At 40.3% G+C, this 15854-nt stretch overlaps 2 protein-coding genes across 5 annotated transcripts; both read left to right on the forward strand.

The window, feature by feature from the left end:
• Positions 1-3184: 3184 nt before the first annotated feature.
• LOC117834191 (cycloartenol-C-24-methyltransferase 1) lies at positions 3185-9530 on the forward strand. Of its 4 annotated transcripts, none has more exons than XM_034713815.1 (14): positions 3185-3336; positions 4107-4181; positions 5594-5696; positions 6777-6843; positions 6944-7017; positions 7208-7292; positions 7807-7862; positions 7972-8026; positions 8122-8169; positions 8265-8348; positions 8446-8646; positions 8748-8873; positions 8972-9069; positions 9264-9530. In XM_034713815.1, exons 3-14 carry the CDS (start codon positions 5611-5613, stop codon positions 9328-9330), a joined length of 1047 nt encoding a protein of 348 aa, XP_034569706.1. In that variant the 5' UTR covers positions 3185-3336; positions 4107-4181; positions 5594-5610; the 3' UTR covers positions 9331-9530. The 4 variants fall into 4 exon arrangements, with proteins under 4 accessions (XP_034569706.1, XP_034569707.1, XP_034569711.1 ...); XM_034713816.1 differs by having other exon boundaries at positions 4107-4166; XM_034713820.1 differs by lacking the exon at positions 8265-8348.
• A 141-nt stretch (positions 9531-9671) lies between these two features.
• Positions 9672-15152, forward strand: LOC117866830 (uncharacterized). Its single transcript, XM_034751115.2, has 3 exons — positions 9672-11036; positions 14629-14720; positions 14802-15152. Exons 1-3 carry the CDS (start codon positions 10671-10673, stop codon positions 14998-15000), a joined length of 657 nt encoding a protein of 218 aa, XP_034607006.1. The 5' UTR covers positions 9672-10670; the 3' UTR covers positions 15001-15152.
• The last annotated feature ends 702 nt before the right edge of the window (positions 15153-15854 follow it).

Raw genomic sequence — 15854 nt, forward strand, 5'->3', positions numbered from 1 at the left:
CCTAGTAATCTTGATAAGTAGAGAATTCAAGTAATGTTTACGTATAATAATTGCTATACCTCGTCTTGTTGCCCATCATTGCCTCCCGCGGTAATTTGTTGCTCCTCATTGCCTTCCTCGGCAATTGGTTGCTCCTCATTGCCATCACCAGACATGTTGAGGTAGATGTTAGTCTGGCTATGATCGATATCTTCATTTGCTTGATCGTTTGTGCCCCTTCAGCAATCAATTGCATTATGTATTCCTCTGCCATTCGGGCGGCCTGCTCATCCTTTGATCGTGCCATTGTGACTAGTATAATATAAAAGAAATTATTCTAAGAAATAGTAGGCATCAACAATAAAAAGAATAACTAAAAAAAGAATTAAACACTTATACAGTCTGTAACAATAATAAATGACTGAAAAAAGAATGATAGACTTATACAATTTGTTACAATAAAAAGAATGACTACTATAATAAGAATGACTATAACTTATACGTATAACTACAAAAATTACTACAAAGTTGAATGACTAATATTTATACATTTTGTAACTATAATTGACTACAAAAATATTGAATATTGTACATTTTGAACTATTTGATGAATTTTGTAACAGTAAATGACAACATCATAAAATTTCTTGGTAATTTATAAAAGTAATTTTCACTTATTTCTAGACATTTCTAACAATTAACAGAATTTTGTAACATGACATGTCGTCGAATTTACAATTAATAAGCTTTTCCAACAATTTTTCTATAATCTCTAGCTAATTCAAGAATTTTTCTATATTCTCTAGCTAATTCAACATTTTTCCTACAATTTCTAGCTAATTCATATATTGCAGAAATAAAAAAGAATTGACAACAAAAATAGAATAAAACACTTATACAATAATTACAGTGAATTGCTAAAAAATGATAACAAAAATAGAATAAAACAGACAAAAGAAAAAAACATAGGAAATCTTATAAGGTGGTGCTTGTATTGGTGGAATAAAAACGGAGGAACCAGCTGGTATTGTTGAAAAAAATAGAACATTTCTACAGCCACCGTATGTTTAACTCGTGAATGATAGGTTGGCCCAAAGAACTGGCCTGGTCGAGCACCTGCAAAAATAGCGAGGACCTGTTTAGGTCCGCCGTTTCATCTCGGCTGCGCGTTGGTCATCTATGGTGCACGCGATGGTGACATAGTAAGCGTTATCCTCTCTCACCCCTTCACTCGCCGCCTCGGGCTTCAGTGAAATCATTAGTTTCTGACAGGATATTTTATTTCATGTGAACTCAATGGATATATGAAACTTTATTCGTTATACTGTTCAAGCTTCCTTCGTTCCAAAGGAATGGTTTCCTATGGAGTACCGAAGGTGGGGAGGCCGGAGCTGGGTGGAACCCCGCCAAAGGTGTCGTAAATTGGATGATCAGCGTGCATCACTCGTCCTCTGCCTGCAGGAGACGAGTGGTGCCGTGCCCCACCTGTGCGTGCAGCCGAGTGGAGCAGCCTCCCCCGCGTGCTTCGCGTGTTCTTGGCACTTACTAGTACATAATCTCAATGCTTGGTGTCTGCACAGTGCACACATGCGCTGGAACATCGATGGACAATAATGGTTATTACAATGGATCGGAGCAACAATGCATGGCAGGGACCTGTGCATGCCGGGCATGGACAATAATTTGATTCAGATAGGTTTGGTTGGCTGAGAAATGATTGTAACTTGATCCATTTGATTTTCCTAAAAGTCTTACTGCCATCTCTTGGTCGCAATGAGCCAAGCAAGGGGGAGCAAGGCAAGGACGCTGTACCTGTAGTCCTGTACTGCTACTATGTGCAACTGCAACCACTCCATGACTCCAACAGTCCAACGTATAGTACCCGCTCCCGTCGTCTCCGCCACAGTACCAGCCACGGCGGCAACCCAGCGCGGGGCCGATCGGTTCAGCTGGCATCTCGCCAGGGCGCACGCGAGCCGCCCGGCATGGAGCTACTGATTTGTTTCGTCGCCTCCAGCTACAGATCCTCGTGTCGCCGTCGCGCGTCGACTGCCCACATGCAGTGGTAGTGCGCTGCATTATACTCGTATACGTACTCCAGATAAGGTGTCGCAACTTGCACGCGTCGCACTCCCCTCCCATACTAAACCCCAACGCTACGACGTTATGGCGCCCCAGCTCGACCGGGCTCCGGACACCGGCCCGTGCCGCGCCGCGGCTGATGACCTGCTGCTGGTCGAGACCGGCCGGTCCACCGACGACGCTGCCCGTGCCCGACAAGGTATTAAAGTGCATTTTCACTGTGCTCATTGCAGAGACTGTCTTGTTTTTACTGGACGAACAAATGGTAATCCCCGAGCCGCTGCCTTTTTCTTTTTTACGTGCACATTCAATCACATACCTCCCAATTAAATGATATGTCCAGCTTATAAAACCGTGGAATAAAACTCTGCATTAGGAGATATTGTTTCATTTATCTACTCAAATATTTTTTGATAACATGTCACTCTTAGAAGTCAAGAGATGAAACTCCTTACTGGCCTGAGGGAGCTGAGGACGGATCAACTTAGGAGCATTTTACACTGTTCGCATATTTTATTACTAGTTAGAACTCCAAGAGTAGTTGCATTAATTTGAGATAAATTTTAAACTCTAAACATATTTATATTTCTAGATGAAGAAAGTGGTATTAAAAAGATGCTACTGTTTAATCATTAATGCATGACGTTCATATGGACGTGGATAGGCATGGAGAGATGGGTGTGATTACCATTAACTATATCGGAATGGATAGTCGACTATCTTGATCCAACCTACATATGATTTGATACGATTTCTATTGATATCCCAATGATAGATATAATACGCGCCTGCTAAACTTTAGCACCTGTCATATCGAATGTTTGATAGTAATTAGAAGTATTAAACATAGTCTAATTATAAAATTAATTGCACACATGGAGTCTAATTGCGAGACGAATCTATTAAGCCTAATTAGTCCATGATTTGACAATGTGTTGCTACAGTAACCATTTGCTAATGATGGATTAATTAGTCTTAATAGATTCGTCTTGCGAATTAGACTCCATTTGCGCAATTAGTTTTGTAATTAGCTCATATTTAATCTTCCTAATTAACATCCGAACATCGAGGTGACCCTGCTAAAATTTAGCACCTCGTATCCAAGCAATCCTTTTTATAATACATCGAGCAGACCACCCCCTTCTTATAATCCATCGAGCAGGTCCATCACCAAAGATCATTTGATACGACTTCTTGCGTGCAGCCCGGCGTGACCAGCTACCACTGCCGATCATTTTGGAGAAGAATTTTGAGCGCGAGGTTCCTGCTGATCAGGTACGTTTGAGGGTCTTACTGTCAGTTGCTCACACACGCACGCATTAACACGAAAAGGAAATCCTCCCTGGCCGGTACCTCCCAAGGCGCACTGTCCTGCGCCTCCGCCGCTTGCCTCTGCGCCGCTTGCCTCTGCGCCGCGCCGCCGCAGCCACCCTGCGCCGCCGCCCGCCGCCCGCCGCCCGCGCCCCCTGCGCGCCAAGCCGCCCCACCGCCGCCGGCTGCTACCGCCTAGCGCCGTCTCCCAGGTCCGGCCGTCGCCCCGCGTGCCACCGCCGGACCGAGCCACCCACCGGCCGAACGGTTGGACCGGTATGCATCTGGAGGTTGAAGAAGGAAGGCCGTTTTGCAGTTTAGCCCTCAAAGAAAAAGGATATCCCTATAGAAAAGTTTGTGTTTTGTAATTTCTGCGAAAAAGCCCTCATAAAGTTTAGATTCTCGCGATCAAGTCCGTCTTTAAGCTTTTGCGCGTTAGCCCTCGAGTTTCTGTACGAAATTATGTTTTTAACCTCGATTTTTTTCAGTTATACCCCTGGAAGTTTCTTAACCTTGCTAGCAAGTCCCTAGAGCTTCGTTAAGCCATATCTTTTATGTTTTAGCTCTGTTTTGAGTGATTCTTTCGCTCACGCGTTCGTCTTAATGTGTAGATTAGTTTCGTACCACTTTTCAATACTGTTTATGATGATTGGTGTACTGTTTTTAATTTAATTCATTTATTTGCTTGTATGTGCGTGCTCTGGATGTTTGCTTTGGATGATTGTCACGAGTAGAACGAACACACTTCAAGTACATCCAAGAGTAAGGAGACGGAGACATTCTGAGTAGCAGAGGTACTGTGGATAAAGGCAAGTTGTGTCCTTGATCACATTCTGTCCTATACAATAGTTATATATGAAACATTTATGCTATGCACGCTTGAGTCGTAATTAATATGATGGGTCCTATTTAAGGTTATGCCTAGTTTCCATATTATTCCTTGTTAACCTGGGTTTACTTTAATGAACAATAATGAACCTGATTTATTTCTATTATGTACCTTTGTTAATTCCAACCACTCACATGCCTTAATTGGAACATGGAGTGACCACCCAGGAAAACAGTACAACCATAAGACCAACGGACTTTGGTCTTGGCTTACTAACTAGAGACTCTGGTTTGTGGTGGTCTTACCGAAAGGGCAAGAGGGGATCTTGTGATGGGGTATAGCTCGGCTCCTTTGAGTGGTATTCGCTTTGTAGATACTCAACTTAGGGGAGGGTTATGCACACGCAACTGTCGAAACCTTAGCGGACTACTACTTACTGAGGAATCTTTGTAAAGGCCTCGTAGCATCCCTATGCAGTCACACCTTGGCAGTATGATAAGTGCCTACTTTTGCACAACATGGTTGGGTCTAAAGTTCTCTTGAACTTTTACGCGACTTATGGTGAAAGTGTACAACCTTTGCAAAGTGTAAAACTGGTATATCAGCCGTGCTCACGGTCAAGAGTGGCCTAGACTCTCGCATGATAATTGAACTTGAAGAATAATTAATTTGTGTTTTATTTATGTTTTACTTATGCTCGTGAGATATCCTTGCTCTTAAGCTTAATTGGGTGGTATAAACTTACATCCTAGTAAATAGCTTGCTAATAAAACTTGACCAACTTTAAAAAATACTTAAATGCAGTAAACCAGTTAGCTATTACTTGACTTAGCCTTACACTACACATTTCTCACACTTGCTGAGTACCAACCATAAGTGTACTCACACTTGCTATATCTGCTGTTCAGTACAATACAAATCTGTTGAATACTTTGAAGATTTGCTAGGCGTACGTTTCCCCCAGTCAACTGCATGTGGAGTTGTTGGAGATCCACTGCTTATACTAGAGATTTTTATCTCAGTTTCTGGTTATGTAATTTGTGTAACTCTCTCTTTACGTTATAACACTGTATTTGATATTTACTAAGTTATCGTATGTGTGAAACTTTATCCTGGCACACATATGATAGTCATCTGGTTTTGCCTTTAAAACCGGGTGTGATACCATGGTGCCGGACTACTTTTTATAACCGTAGGTAAATATATAGAAACAAATTAGTTATTTTTTATCAGGAAGCTATATAATTTCAAAATCCTAAGTTACCAACGTTTTTAAGTTAACTAAGAGATTCCTTGGACTCTAAGTAGAAAAAAGAATTCATGCAGAGTACATACTTATGTTGTTTAAGTATCAATTTGTCAAAATTATTTGTCTGAAAATATTTTTTGCAGAACAATACTGGGAAGTAATGTCACAGTCTTGGGCCTTACATCTTTCTTCGGGCTTGCAAGGGAAAAACATTGCCAAGGATCAATTTGGATCGACTGTTGAACAGTACTCTCTCTATCTAATCTTGATCTAAGCTTTACTTTAAACCTAGTCCATTGCTAGTGATTCATTTGAACTTAGGCCATGTTTGGAATACAATAATTTAAAAATACATTTAATTGCTATCAAACAGTACTTTGTGAGCTCATGGCAGCTTAGTTACAACTATTACATTGTAACTTCCATCCACGGCACAAGTACAAGTACAATACTGTTTAGATGTTTTTCTAAAAGCTTGGGATTTAGGGTTACAGTTTGGAGTACCTGACCACAATCAGTTTAATGTTATGGTAAAACCAGTACTAGTGGTCGGCAGAGGGTGGCTACGCCCCTGTCCGCCATGGTGGCTGGAAAACGCCAATTGGGCAGTGATGCTCGATGGGGGCAGCACAGTTGCAGCGTGTGCTCTGACTGAAGTCAACAGCAGCCACGATGGCACTGAAAGAGCCTATCAGGGTGTCTGTGGAAGTGTTACAAACCTCGCTAGAATCAAAGAACAACATGGCGTACCAGCAAGAGGAGGGATGAAGTGCGAATCAGAAACAGAGAAGGGTCCACGAGCCTCACCAGTCACTTGGAAGGCTCTAACAATGTGGCAAGAGCTACTATGCTTCTGGGGTGTGTGTGGTAGCACCAGGGGGCTCGCGCTTGGGATGAAAAAAAACAGGAGAGAAGAGGGTCTAGAGATAGTAGGTATTAAAATGAACTGGCCGATCTGGATAGTTGGATGGAGATCTAGTGGTTTAAAAAAGTAATAAAGGTAAATGCAATATCTTACACAACTGAAAATGAGACAGATGTACTAATTTTAACACTGATAATTTGAGGAGAGACATTTGTGATAGATTAGAACAGTTTATTAATAAATGCGCCTGAAGTGCATCTTTAATTTTATTAATACATTCAGTCCATAGATGACTACACATTACATCTATATGGTGAAGATGTGTCTTGAGATTATAGTTAGTATCAGCACAAGTACTGGATGTCACCATGTCAGAAGAGTCAATTTTTTTCATGTTTTTGTTTTAATTTGAAATCATCCTTCTAGCCACTTGTACTTCATGAATGTTCATTTTGCTCCAGATATGCGAAGTATCATGACCTGCATGGTGGTGATGAACAATTCAGGAAGTCGAACTATAGTGACTTGGTAGATGCAATTATTTCTATTTCTGCCAAAGTTAAGTACATATTCAAATGTTTTAATAAAGTTTTGTACTTAAATGTGCACAATTCTCACTACAAATCAGGTAAACAAGTACTATGACCTCGTGACCGGCTTCGCTGAATATCGCTGGGGTCAATCACTGCATTTCGCCCCAAGGTAAAATTTGAGCTTTGCTCTGGTTACAACTTAATAAAGAACATCTATATGGATGGGGCTTATCCCTGGAATTCTAGAAAAGAAGAAAAACAACATCAATTTGTGTTAGTTAAGATGCTGAATATTTCTAGGTAAACAATTATTCTACTTCAACACATTAAATTGCTTTAACTCCATTTATATCCTGTAGATGGCATGGAGAAACTCGTCTTGAAAGCATCAAGCGGTTTGAGCATTTTATTGCCCTTCAATTGGGGCTCAAGAAGGGGATGAAGGTTGGTAGAAAAATCAAAATTGGTTTAAAATTTAGCATGTTAAAGCTTTTGATCATCCTAGCTAGGAGCTGCCAAAATTTGTTATAACGGTACAACCTAAATATGTAAAACATTTGTGATCTAAGATCCATTAAAATAAATTGCAGCATTCTTTTACAAATTCTCACCATGGGATTTCTGAGTTGGTGGTACTATAACTGAGTTTGTTATCTGTGCAAATTAAATTTGGATCCATACAAAACTTGACTGCAAACATAGAATTTTTCCATGATAAATGTTCACCTAAATACCATGCGATCTTTCAAAAAAAAAAGTAGTGTCTATTTAGCCACACTATTGCGATTTGCTGTAAAATACTAGATTTACCCACCTTATGTTGGTGTAAGCCCTATCAAATGTGACTTTTATTTTGGGGCACATTGTATTTCGTCGTTGCACCCAATTCTAAAGGACTTAGTTGTTAAAAAGTAATTTTTCTTGAATTCATCATCATATCATCCTTGTTGCATTGCAGGTCTTGGATGTTGGATGTGGAATTGGGGGACCTTTAAGAGAAATCGCCAGATTCAGGTAATGAACCAAAAATGAGATTCCATTTCTCAACAGTTAAACCTGCGATGAAATCCCTTGGAACATGTAAATGTATATATAGATGTTTTAATGCTATTTATCATTTAAGCTCAACACAGATAACTGGACTGAACAATAACGCTTACCAGATTTCAAGGGGCAAGGTTTGTTTAATTATTATGACATCATCCTGGAATACAATAAAATAACTTTTGAGCATCTGGTGTATCAGTTAAAAAATGGTTTATTTGCATTTCAGGAGATCATTTCGTCGGCAGGTTTGACTGAGCAGTGCAACTTCATAAAGGTGAACCTGCGTCCTAAATCAGTTTTGCAATGGTTTTCTTTGGGTTTTTACATTTGTTTATTCAAATGGGCCTTAACTTCAATTGATATTTATAGGGAGACTTCATGAACATGCCTTTTCCTGATAACACCTTTGATGCAGCCTATGCGATAGAGGCCACAATTCATGCACCTGATGCAGTATAACTCACATCATAAATTCCAAATTTCATTTATGTTTCCGAAAAAAGATGTGTTCCAGTGTTGCTGAATTTTTCCCTCTGTCCGGTAATTACAGCTAGGTGCCTACAAGGAGATATACCGAGTGCTTAAACCTGGCCAGTATTTTGCACTAGATGAACTGTGCTTGACGGATAGATTTGACCCAAACAACGCTAAACATAGGAATATCAAGTCTCAAATTGAAATCGGCAGTGGCCTCCCAGACATCAGAAGCACACGCCAGTGCATCCAAGCTATGAAAGATGCAGGGTTCGAGGTGCTGTACTAAAACCATCAGGCCTTGGTTTCACCGAGTCAGATATAGGTTGAAGTACCTTGGAGGTGCCAGAATGACTCGGTTCTTCTCTTTTATTTTAGGTTGTGATCGCGAAGGATCTTGCTGAGGATTCCGAGTGCCCATGGTACCAGGAAATAGATCCTGGTGTTTTCTCATGGACCAGCTTCAGCAACTCATGTGTCGGACGGTTCCTCACTTATGCAATTGTAATCTTAGAAGACTCTACATGTTTCTATGCAATTGTATAATCTGCAGGTTTTGGTCTTCTGATGTCTTACTCTACTGTTTTACCATGTTTTTGCAGGTTGGCACACTGGAGTTCCTCCGTATTGCCCCCAAAGGCTTGAATAGACTGTTCAGCATCATGCAGACAGCCTCCCATGGCCTGGTGACTGGCAGCCGGTACATATTTTCTTTGCTTGGAAGCAAATTATAATCTCCTTTTTTTAGATTACGGAAAACTATTCCGGCCTCAACACTCACAAGTTAGTGCATGCAGCCAAAATTATAATCTCCTAATCACGTAGAACAAATCATACAGATGAGCAACAAAATACATTTGATGGAACTAACAGTGCATGATGCCATGATCTCAGGGAACAGATCTTTACGGCGACCTTCTTTGTCCTGGGCCGGAAACCTCTCGAGGAGACTGAAATTTAAAGCAACCTACAACAATGTTGTATGTACTATTGGGCTTCTACTTGCCTCTGATCCTTGTTCTGCACTGAAGTATTGTTATAGTATTAAGTTCCTATAAAAGTTCTTCGTTTGTTACCATTCTTGGTTGTATGCTGTATGCCTGTACCGGATTACTGGTTAAGATTACTATCTGGAATAAACATATTTGGAGTATCTGCACACTGATTGCTCTCTAAAATGTTCACAATATTTGAATACAGTATTCATCATTGGCACCACCTTTCAAGCAAGCTGCTTCGTCACTTCATTATCTCTAGTACCACAGAAACAATTCGATACTCTGGTCTCATATGCTTTGTCAAGACAAAGCAATAATACCAGTAGACATTGTCGAAATCTTGCCAGCAACATTCATAAACACTGAGGGAATACTTGTGACCTTATTAACTGAAGTTTTGAGATCAGAGTATACTAATCTCTTGTTTGTTTGGTGGCGTTGAGAATTTTAGTGAGATGTGGAATGAGAGTTGAGAATTTTAGAGGGCTATGGGCTTGTACTCAGGAAGTCAGGAATCACGAGCTAAGAATAAAATTGCATCCGATCCTTGTTCTGTACTGAAATATTGTGTCTACGCCTGGTTGTGTGCTGTACTGGATAACTTGTTACGATCACAATCTATCTGGAATAAACACATTTTTTGCTGTCTGAAAAACAAGGAATATTTATGTACGCTATTCATAATTGGTACCATCTTGCAAGCAAGTTCTTCACCTCCTCTGTGCCTCTCACTACCACAGAAATACTTTCACGTGTTCAGACGAAGATACAACACCAGATGACCGTCGAAAGCTTGCTGGTAATGTTGGTAGACACTGAGGGAATATTTGTGGCTTTACTGTTTCCATCTTTGTTACTTTAATTAGCTTATTATACCTGAATATTAAGTACAGAGTCACCAGATTACCTTAATTATAAGGTGCTTATACTAATCCTGCAAGCTTCTCGAGCCACCGTACCGGTCGCATTTGATTAATGATTAACGCACCTGCCAGGTGTGCTAAGATGTAAACAATGCTATTACTACGTAAGCACTGGTTGGCTAAAAGCAGTAAAGCTTTGTCTCAATTCTGACGGCAGATCACTACCCCTGAACGCCCAGCACCATCCATATCCCCAATCACTCCTAAGAATCACAGCCTACTTAACCTTCCTAAAACCTTACAACATCAAGCACATAGTTTTCACCAACAACCTGCAACTGTGAATCGACGTGGATAGGTCCAAGAAACCAAAACCAAACTTATCATCACAGAGGCGATTCGAGCTACTGGACTTGAACAAGTCATCATCCTCGCTGAACATGTCGACGTCCTCTCTGAGGAGCGTCGGCGAGGAGACGAGGAAAGGCGGCGCGGCAGTCCAAGCGAGCAGGAGGGCAACCGCGGTGAGGTTTGCCCCTCCGCCGCCGTCATCGGCGGCGATGTCGGCAAAGGCAAACTCGGGTTCTGTGTCCCACTCCCAGCAGGCAATGGCAAGGCCTGCGACTGCAAGTGGAGCACGCCCGGGCTCTGCCGCAGGGCCGAGGTGCAGGACATCAGCGGGGAGGTTGCGAGAGCCGGGGCCCAAGGCGACGAGGAGGAACTGGGGGTGGACAGGTAGCGTGGTTGCGAAGGAGAAGGGGAGCAGTAATCCTGTCGCGGCGAAGACACACTCAAGGAGCAGCTCGGTGAGTCATTTAAAGTTTCAAACATCAGTGTCCTATTGGCGCGTGTTTCTGAAATTCTGAACATCCATAGAGAAGCTTTGTCTAGTTTGGTTGATGAGTAATTCTGAAATTCAGACATATCCAGTGGTTTTCGTTTGCAATATGAGCAGGACTGCTTATATACACGAGGAATGTTTCACTAACGATTGCTCTCCAGAATTTACTTCAGTTACAGCGTGTCATGAATAGAACATGCAGTCCACATGAATAGAACATCGATTGCACATTTTGCTGAATGGTAGTTCATTCAAATGAGTAGTGCTGAGATCATGCATACACCAGTACGTTTACATGACAGGATATTTGTATTTAGGCTCTAACAGTACCGTTTTCACAAGAAAAAGCTTACATGACAAGTTCTTATCCTTTAGTTTGCACTTTTCTCTGATAGTGTACATCACAAGATTTCAGTCTCTAATATTCAGTGATTATTAGATTGAACTAATCATTCCTGTAAAAAAAATATCCATGCCTTTGCACTGCTGCTGTTAAGCTAAGATTTGCAATATCACGTCAACCGCTTTGTTTTTTTGGCTTCATTAGCATGCATTACCACATTGGGCAGTGCTAGCTGACGCATGTAGCTTTCATCGAGAAGGACATTTGAACCGATTTCTCCAACCAGGGCAATAAAAAGGTTGAAATAGTAATTTTCAATTATTCTTGTAGTCGAGTGATTCCCCTTTATTTGTTTGGGTGATTACCTTTGAGTGAAACGTAAAAGGCATATGGTGCACCTAATTAGATTTCATGATTCTGTGTCAAATCCTTACCTTTTGTTGCTGATTGTGGATTGAGCCACTAGTGATACTTTTTACTCTCCTAATATCACTGTCAAAAAGTCATATGAAACTAGAAGGTTCTTACCCTTCGTAAACACTAACAAAATTACGTAGCACTGCATCCTTACACCTTGTGGAAGAAAATGTGATTCAGGAGCTTTATGTTATACTCGCGAGGTGCATTGGCAATGTGAGCTACTATCCTCTGTTTCACAATACTGAACAATTTTAACATTACTGTTCGATGTTCGACCGTTTGTCAAACACTTTTGATAATGAAATTTTACACGAACGTTGTTAATCAAAGTTTGAAACAGTAAAACTAAAATTTATCAAATATGTTGGGAAAAAAGTTTCTCCTAGACATCTAAAACAGTGCACAGCTGCTGGAGGACATGAGAAAAACTCGTCTTTACTGGAGGAAACTCTGCCTCAGTGTCAATTTGCTCATTTGACACCGCCTTAAAAAAATATTATTTATAGCTGAGTACTGTAAAGATCAAAATTAGCACAAGAAAAGAGGATATGCGTGGATCTGGTTTGTCTTGATCACCCTGTTAGGAACCAGTGGCAAAATAATCCAGTTATTAAACTTCTCTCTCCTACACAGCCCTTGGCTCCGAGGCAAAATGTTTTCAGCAAAGATGAGGTTTTGCAGTGTCCTCTAACTTCGCTACACCGTTCTGGATGCCCAGGACAAAAGTTTGTCGATCATTATTTTGAAACGGAGGCTAGTTCTAAATTTGTATCTCTCCTTTTCTTTTCCTGAAATTAGCAAACATTTTGAGTGCTTTCCTGATCATAACAACTGCTGGAACCTTAACACTTCGTGTTCAACAAGCCATTAAGGCTCCAAGAAGATTGCCACCATCCGAGGAGAAAGCGAAACCACAGCCAAAGAAAGGCAGTAAGATCATGACCGCCTCAAGGACGGAGACAAACCCAGCCACACCTCCGAAAACAGAGATGGAGGGAAGCAGAAGCCCTCCTGACATTGCTAGGAAGAACACGAAGGCTCCCAACTGTGTGTCACTGAAGAACATGGACATAGTTTCCTCATAATGTTTTTAGAAACTATTGTATTTGAAAATTATTTAGAAATTAAACTCTTAGCTAATAGTTAAAATTGTTTACCTACTACTCTCTTATTTTTCCAATACTTCAACATAATACTTATAGAGATATGTACCTATCTTTGTCCAGTTGTGATTGATTTTTAATTAATAATTACTCTATGCACCTTTTCATCCATATTCATACTTTTTTCTATTTTGTATCACACCTCCAATCATCCATACATTATGTTTAGCATACAAATCAATATTTTTCATCGATTCCACACATACATGTATAAATGATCTAAATGGTGGCACTCATCATGTGTATATACTTTAACTTAGTATTTTTATATTAACAATAATGACATAAATAGGTAATTTAGAATCATATATTAGTTTACTTTTTGACATTTCTATATAATGCACGTGAAGATAATTAGATTAAGATTTACGTGTTTACTTTAAGTTATTTTTAATAACGATATACGTGGGTAACATAGATAAAATTTTAGAATGACATTTTAAGTTATGCTTTATAATGATGTGTATTAGTAAATTGGATGAAAATTATGGGGTTACTTTAGATGATGTTTTATAATAGTTGAGTTCGGTAATTTAGATATAGGTTTAGAGCTTATTTTTGAATATTTTCACAATGACAGTAACTTTTTAGAAAATATAATAGATCAATGGCTATGATTATTAGAGTTTACAGGATTTGTGTTTGATGTTTTTAATTTTTATGAGAATTTCTCTCTTTTTTTAGCTTGTCTCGTGGGAACTAATGCGAAGTCTCCGATGGAAAAAAAAGAGACTACATTGCTATAAAACTATTACCATAAGCTATCTCTTGTTTGTTAAATATTCGAACGCAATACTTATGCAGGTATATACTTAATATCTTCATTCAATTGTGATACATTTTAGTTAGTAATTACTCTATAATATTTTCATCCACGTTTATAATCTTTAACTTTTCACTTTGGATCGCAGGTATGCGCTTGAATTTATTTAATGAACCCTAAGTTTGAGATACAATTTTAGCATAGAAATCTATATTCCCATCACTTTATATCCTTATAAATAGTGACACATATCATGCGTATAGACCTTAATTATTATATTGTATACCAATAGTGCAAGATATAGACAATTTAGAATCATATATTGTTGTATATTTTTAATTAAGTTTATATGATTCAAACATAGGGTTACCTCGTGTTATTTTATGTGTGGGTAATATATATGCAAATTTAAGGGGTTATTTTAAATTTTTTAAGTAATAGTGGTAGCCAATTCAGTTGCAAATTAGGGGGTTATTTTAAATATTGTTTATAATGGCATAAGTGGGTAATTTTGATGAAGATTAAGGGGTTACTTTAGTTTATTTTATATAATGACAGAGGTGGATAATTTATATATAAATTTAGGGGGCTACTTTAGGCTATTTTCATAATAACATATGTGGGTAATTTTTTAGAAAACATAATAGATCCAATGGCTATGATGATTTGAATCTATCGATTGATGGTTGGATGTTTTGCTTTTTTTGATAATTTCTAGAATTTCTCTCTTTTTCACCTGGAGGTTTCAAAAGGAGCTTTAAATTAGTAACAGTAAGATTGAGATTTCTGACATGTGATCATATATCTGCGCATGCTGACTTGTTTCAGCATGTTGTACATTATCCGATGATCATCGACGTGTGCATAGGAAGTCATGGGGTACAGGGGTGATGCGGAGGTAGCTGCTGTTGAGGCTTTGAAGGAAGCTTTTGCTGCAGAGATTTTGCTGCGGTGTCTGAGGTGGACTCATCCTCATCTTACCCCTTGAGCCCCATTCTTTATGACGTAAAAACTTACTGCAATTGAATTTTCATTTTACAGTGCCTTTGCAGAGTTGACGTCGGCCGCGGCCAAGTACTCGCCGCAGGAGACCGTCGACGAGTTCCTCGCGCTGCACACGGCGCTCACAAGCTCCAACGCCGCCGTCCCGGCGACGACAAGCAAAGCCTCCACGCAGGGGATTGGCTGCGCGCCGCGGTCTCCACTGTCCTCGCCGCCTTCTCCCTCTATTCACCGATGAGAAATTCCAACCAGGCAATAGGATCGCTGTTGGGAAAACTCGAACACAACAATGTAAAGAAAGCACCCATGATTCAATTCTGAAAAATGAGCATCCATTTACATTGGGGTAGGACTCTCCTTTTATAGGGACCAGGAGCATACTTTACATTCCATGATTACCCTTTCTCAGCTACTACATTCCTAGGATATACTGTACATAAAGGTCTTTTGGAGGTAACTCGTGCGACTTGATCTCTTCTAACGAGTCATGCTTCTCACGCCTTCAGGCAATCACGTTAATCGCCGGGGGTTCACATTTCCAATGCCTCCACGCAGTCATGCTTTACACGCTGTCATGCCTTCAACCTCGTGCTAGTAGTTCTCTTAACCTCATGCTCAAAATCATCTTAGCCTTGTGTCGGGAAAGATGTCTAGCCTCGTACCTTGAAACTCGGCTTGCTCATTCCAACGACCTAGAGTAAAACATAGTGAGAAACTCGTTGCTCAATGTTAGCTTCGAGCGCCCGAGAGTAAGCTTTGTTACATTTTAGCCATTAGCAATTATCCCTTTGCTTCGAGACCAAAGCTACGGAGTTGACGCGAGGCTAACATGGTTTTCATGCTAGATTGGTCCCACGAGGTTAACAACCTTCGTCCGAGGGTAGAGATTTCGCGATGCTAGTTGGCTTATGTCGATGAAAATAATCTCGAGGGTGACCATCTTTTTGGATGATCCCCAACAATCGCCACCGGCCGCCTCCTGGTCACTGCCATCAACAAGGCGATCGAATGTGGTAGGAGAAGCCAGCGCGGAGGAGGAGATCATGTGGCTGAAGGCGGCTCAGGGAGGAGATGAGCGCGTGGCTCCTCGGC

Source organism: Setaria viridis, chromosome 8 (assembly GCF_005286985.2).
Source record: "Setaria viridis chromosome 8, Setaria_viridis_v4.0, whole genome shotgun sequence".
Lineage (NCBI taxonomy): Eukaryota > Viridiplantae > Streptophyta > Magnoliopsida > Poales > Poaceae > Setaria > Setaria viridis.

Excerpts from the sequence above, each read along its gene's own strand:
- LOC117834191 (XM_034713815.1), top strand. The coding sequence starts at position 5,611 with ATGTCACAGTCTTGGGCCTTACATCTTTCTTCGGGCTTGCAAGGGAAA. Across the intron at positions 7,018-7,207 it reads TCACTGCATTTCGCCCCAAG|ATGGCATGGAGAAACTCGTC; the intron begins GTAAAATTTGAG and ends TATATCCTGTAG. Across the intron at positions 7,863-7,971 it reads AGAGAAATCGCCAGATTCAG|CTCAACACAGATAACTGGAC; the intron begins GTAATGAACCAA and ends TTATCATTTAAG.
- LOC117866830 (XM_034751115.2), top strand. The coding sequence starts at position 10,671 with ATGTCGACGTCCTCTCTGAGGAGCGTCGGCGAGGAGACGAGGAAAGGC. Across the intron at positions 11,037-14,628 it reads CACACTCAAGGAGCAGCTCG|GAAGTCATGGGGTACAGGGG; the intron begins GTGAGTCATTTA and ends ACGTGTGCATAG. Across the intron at positions 14,721-14,801 it reads ATTTTGCTGCGGTGTCTGAG|TGCCTTTGCAGAGTTGACGT; the intron begins GTGGACTCATCC and ends TTCATTTTACAG.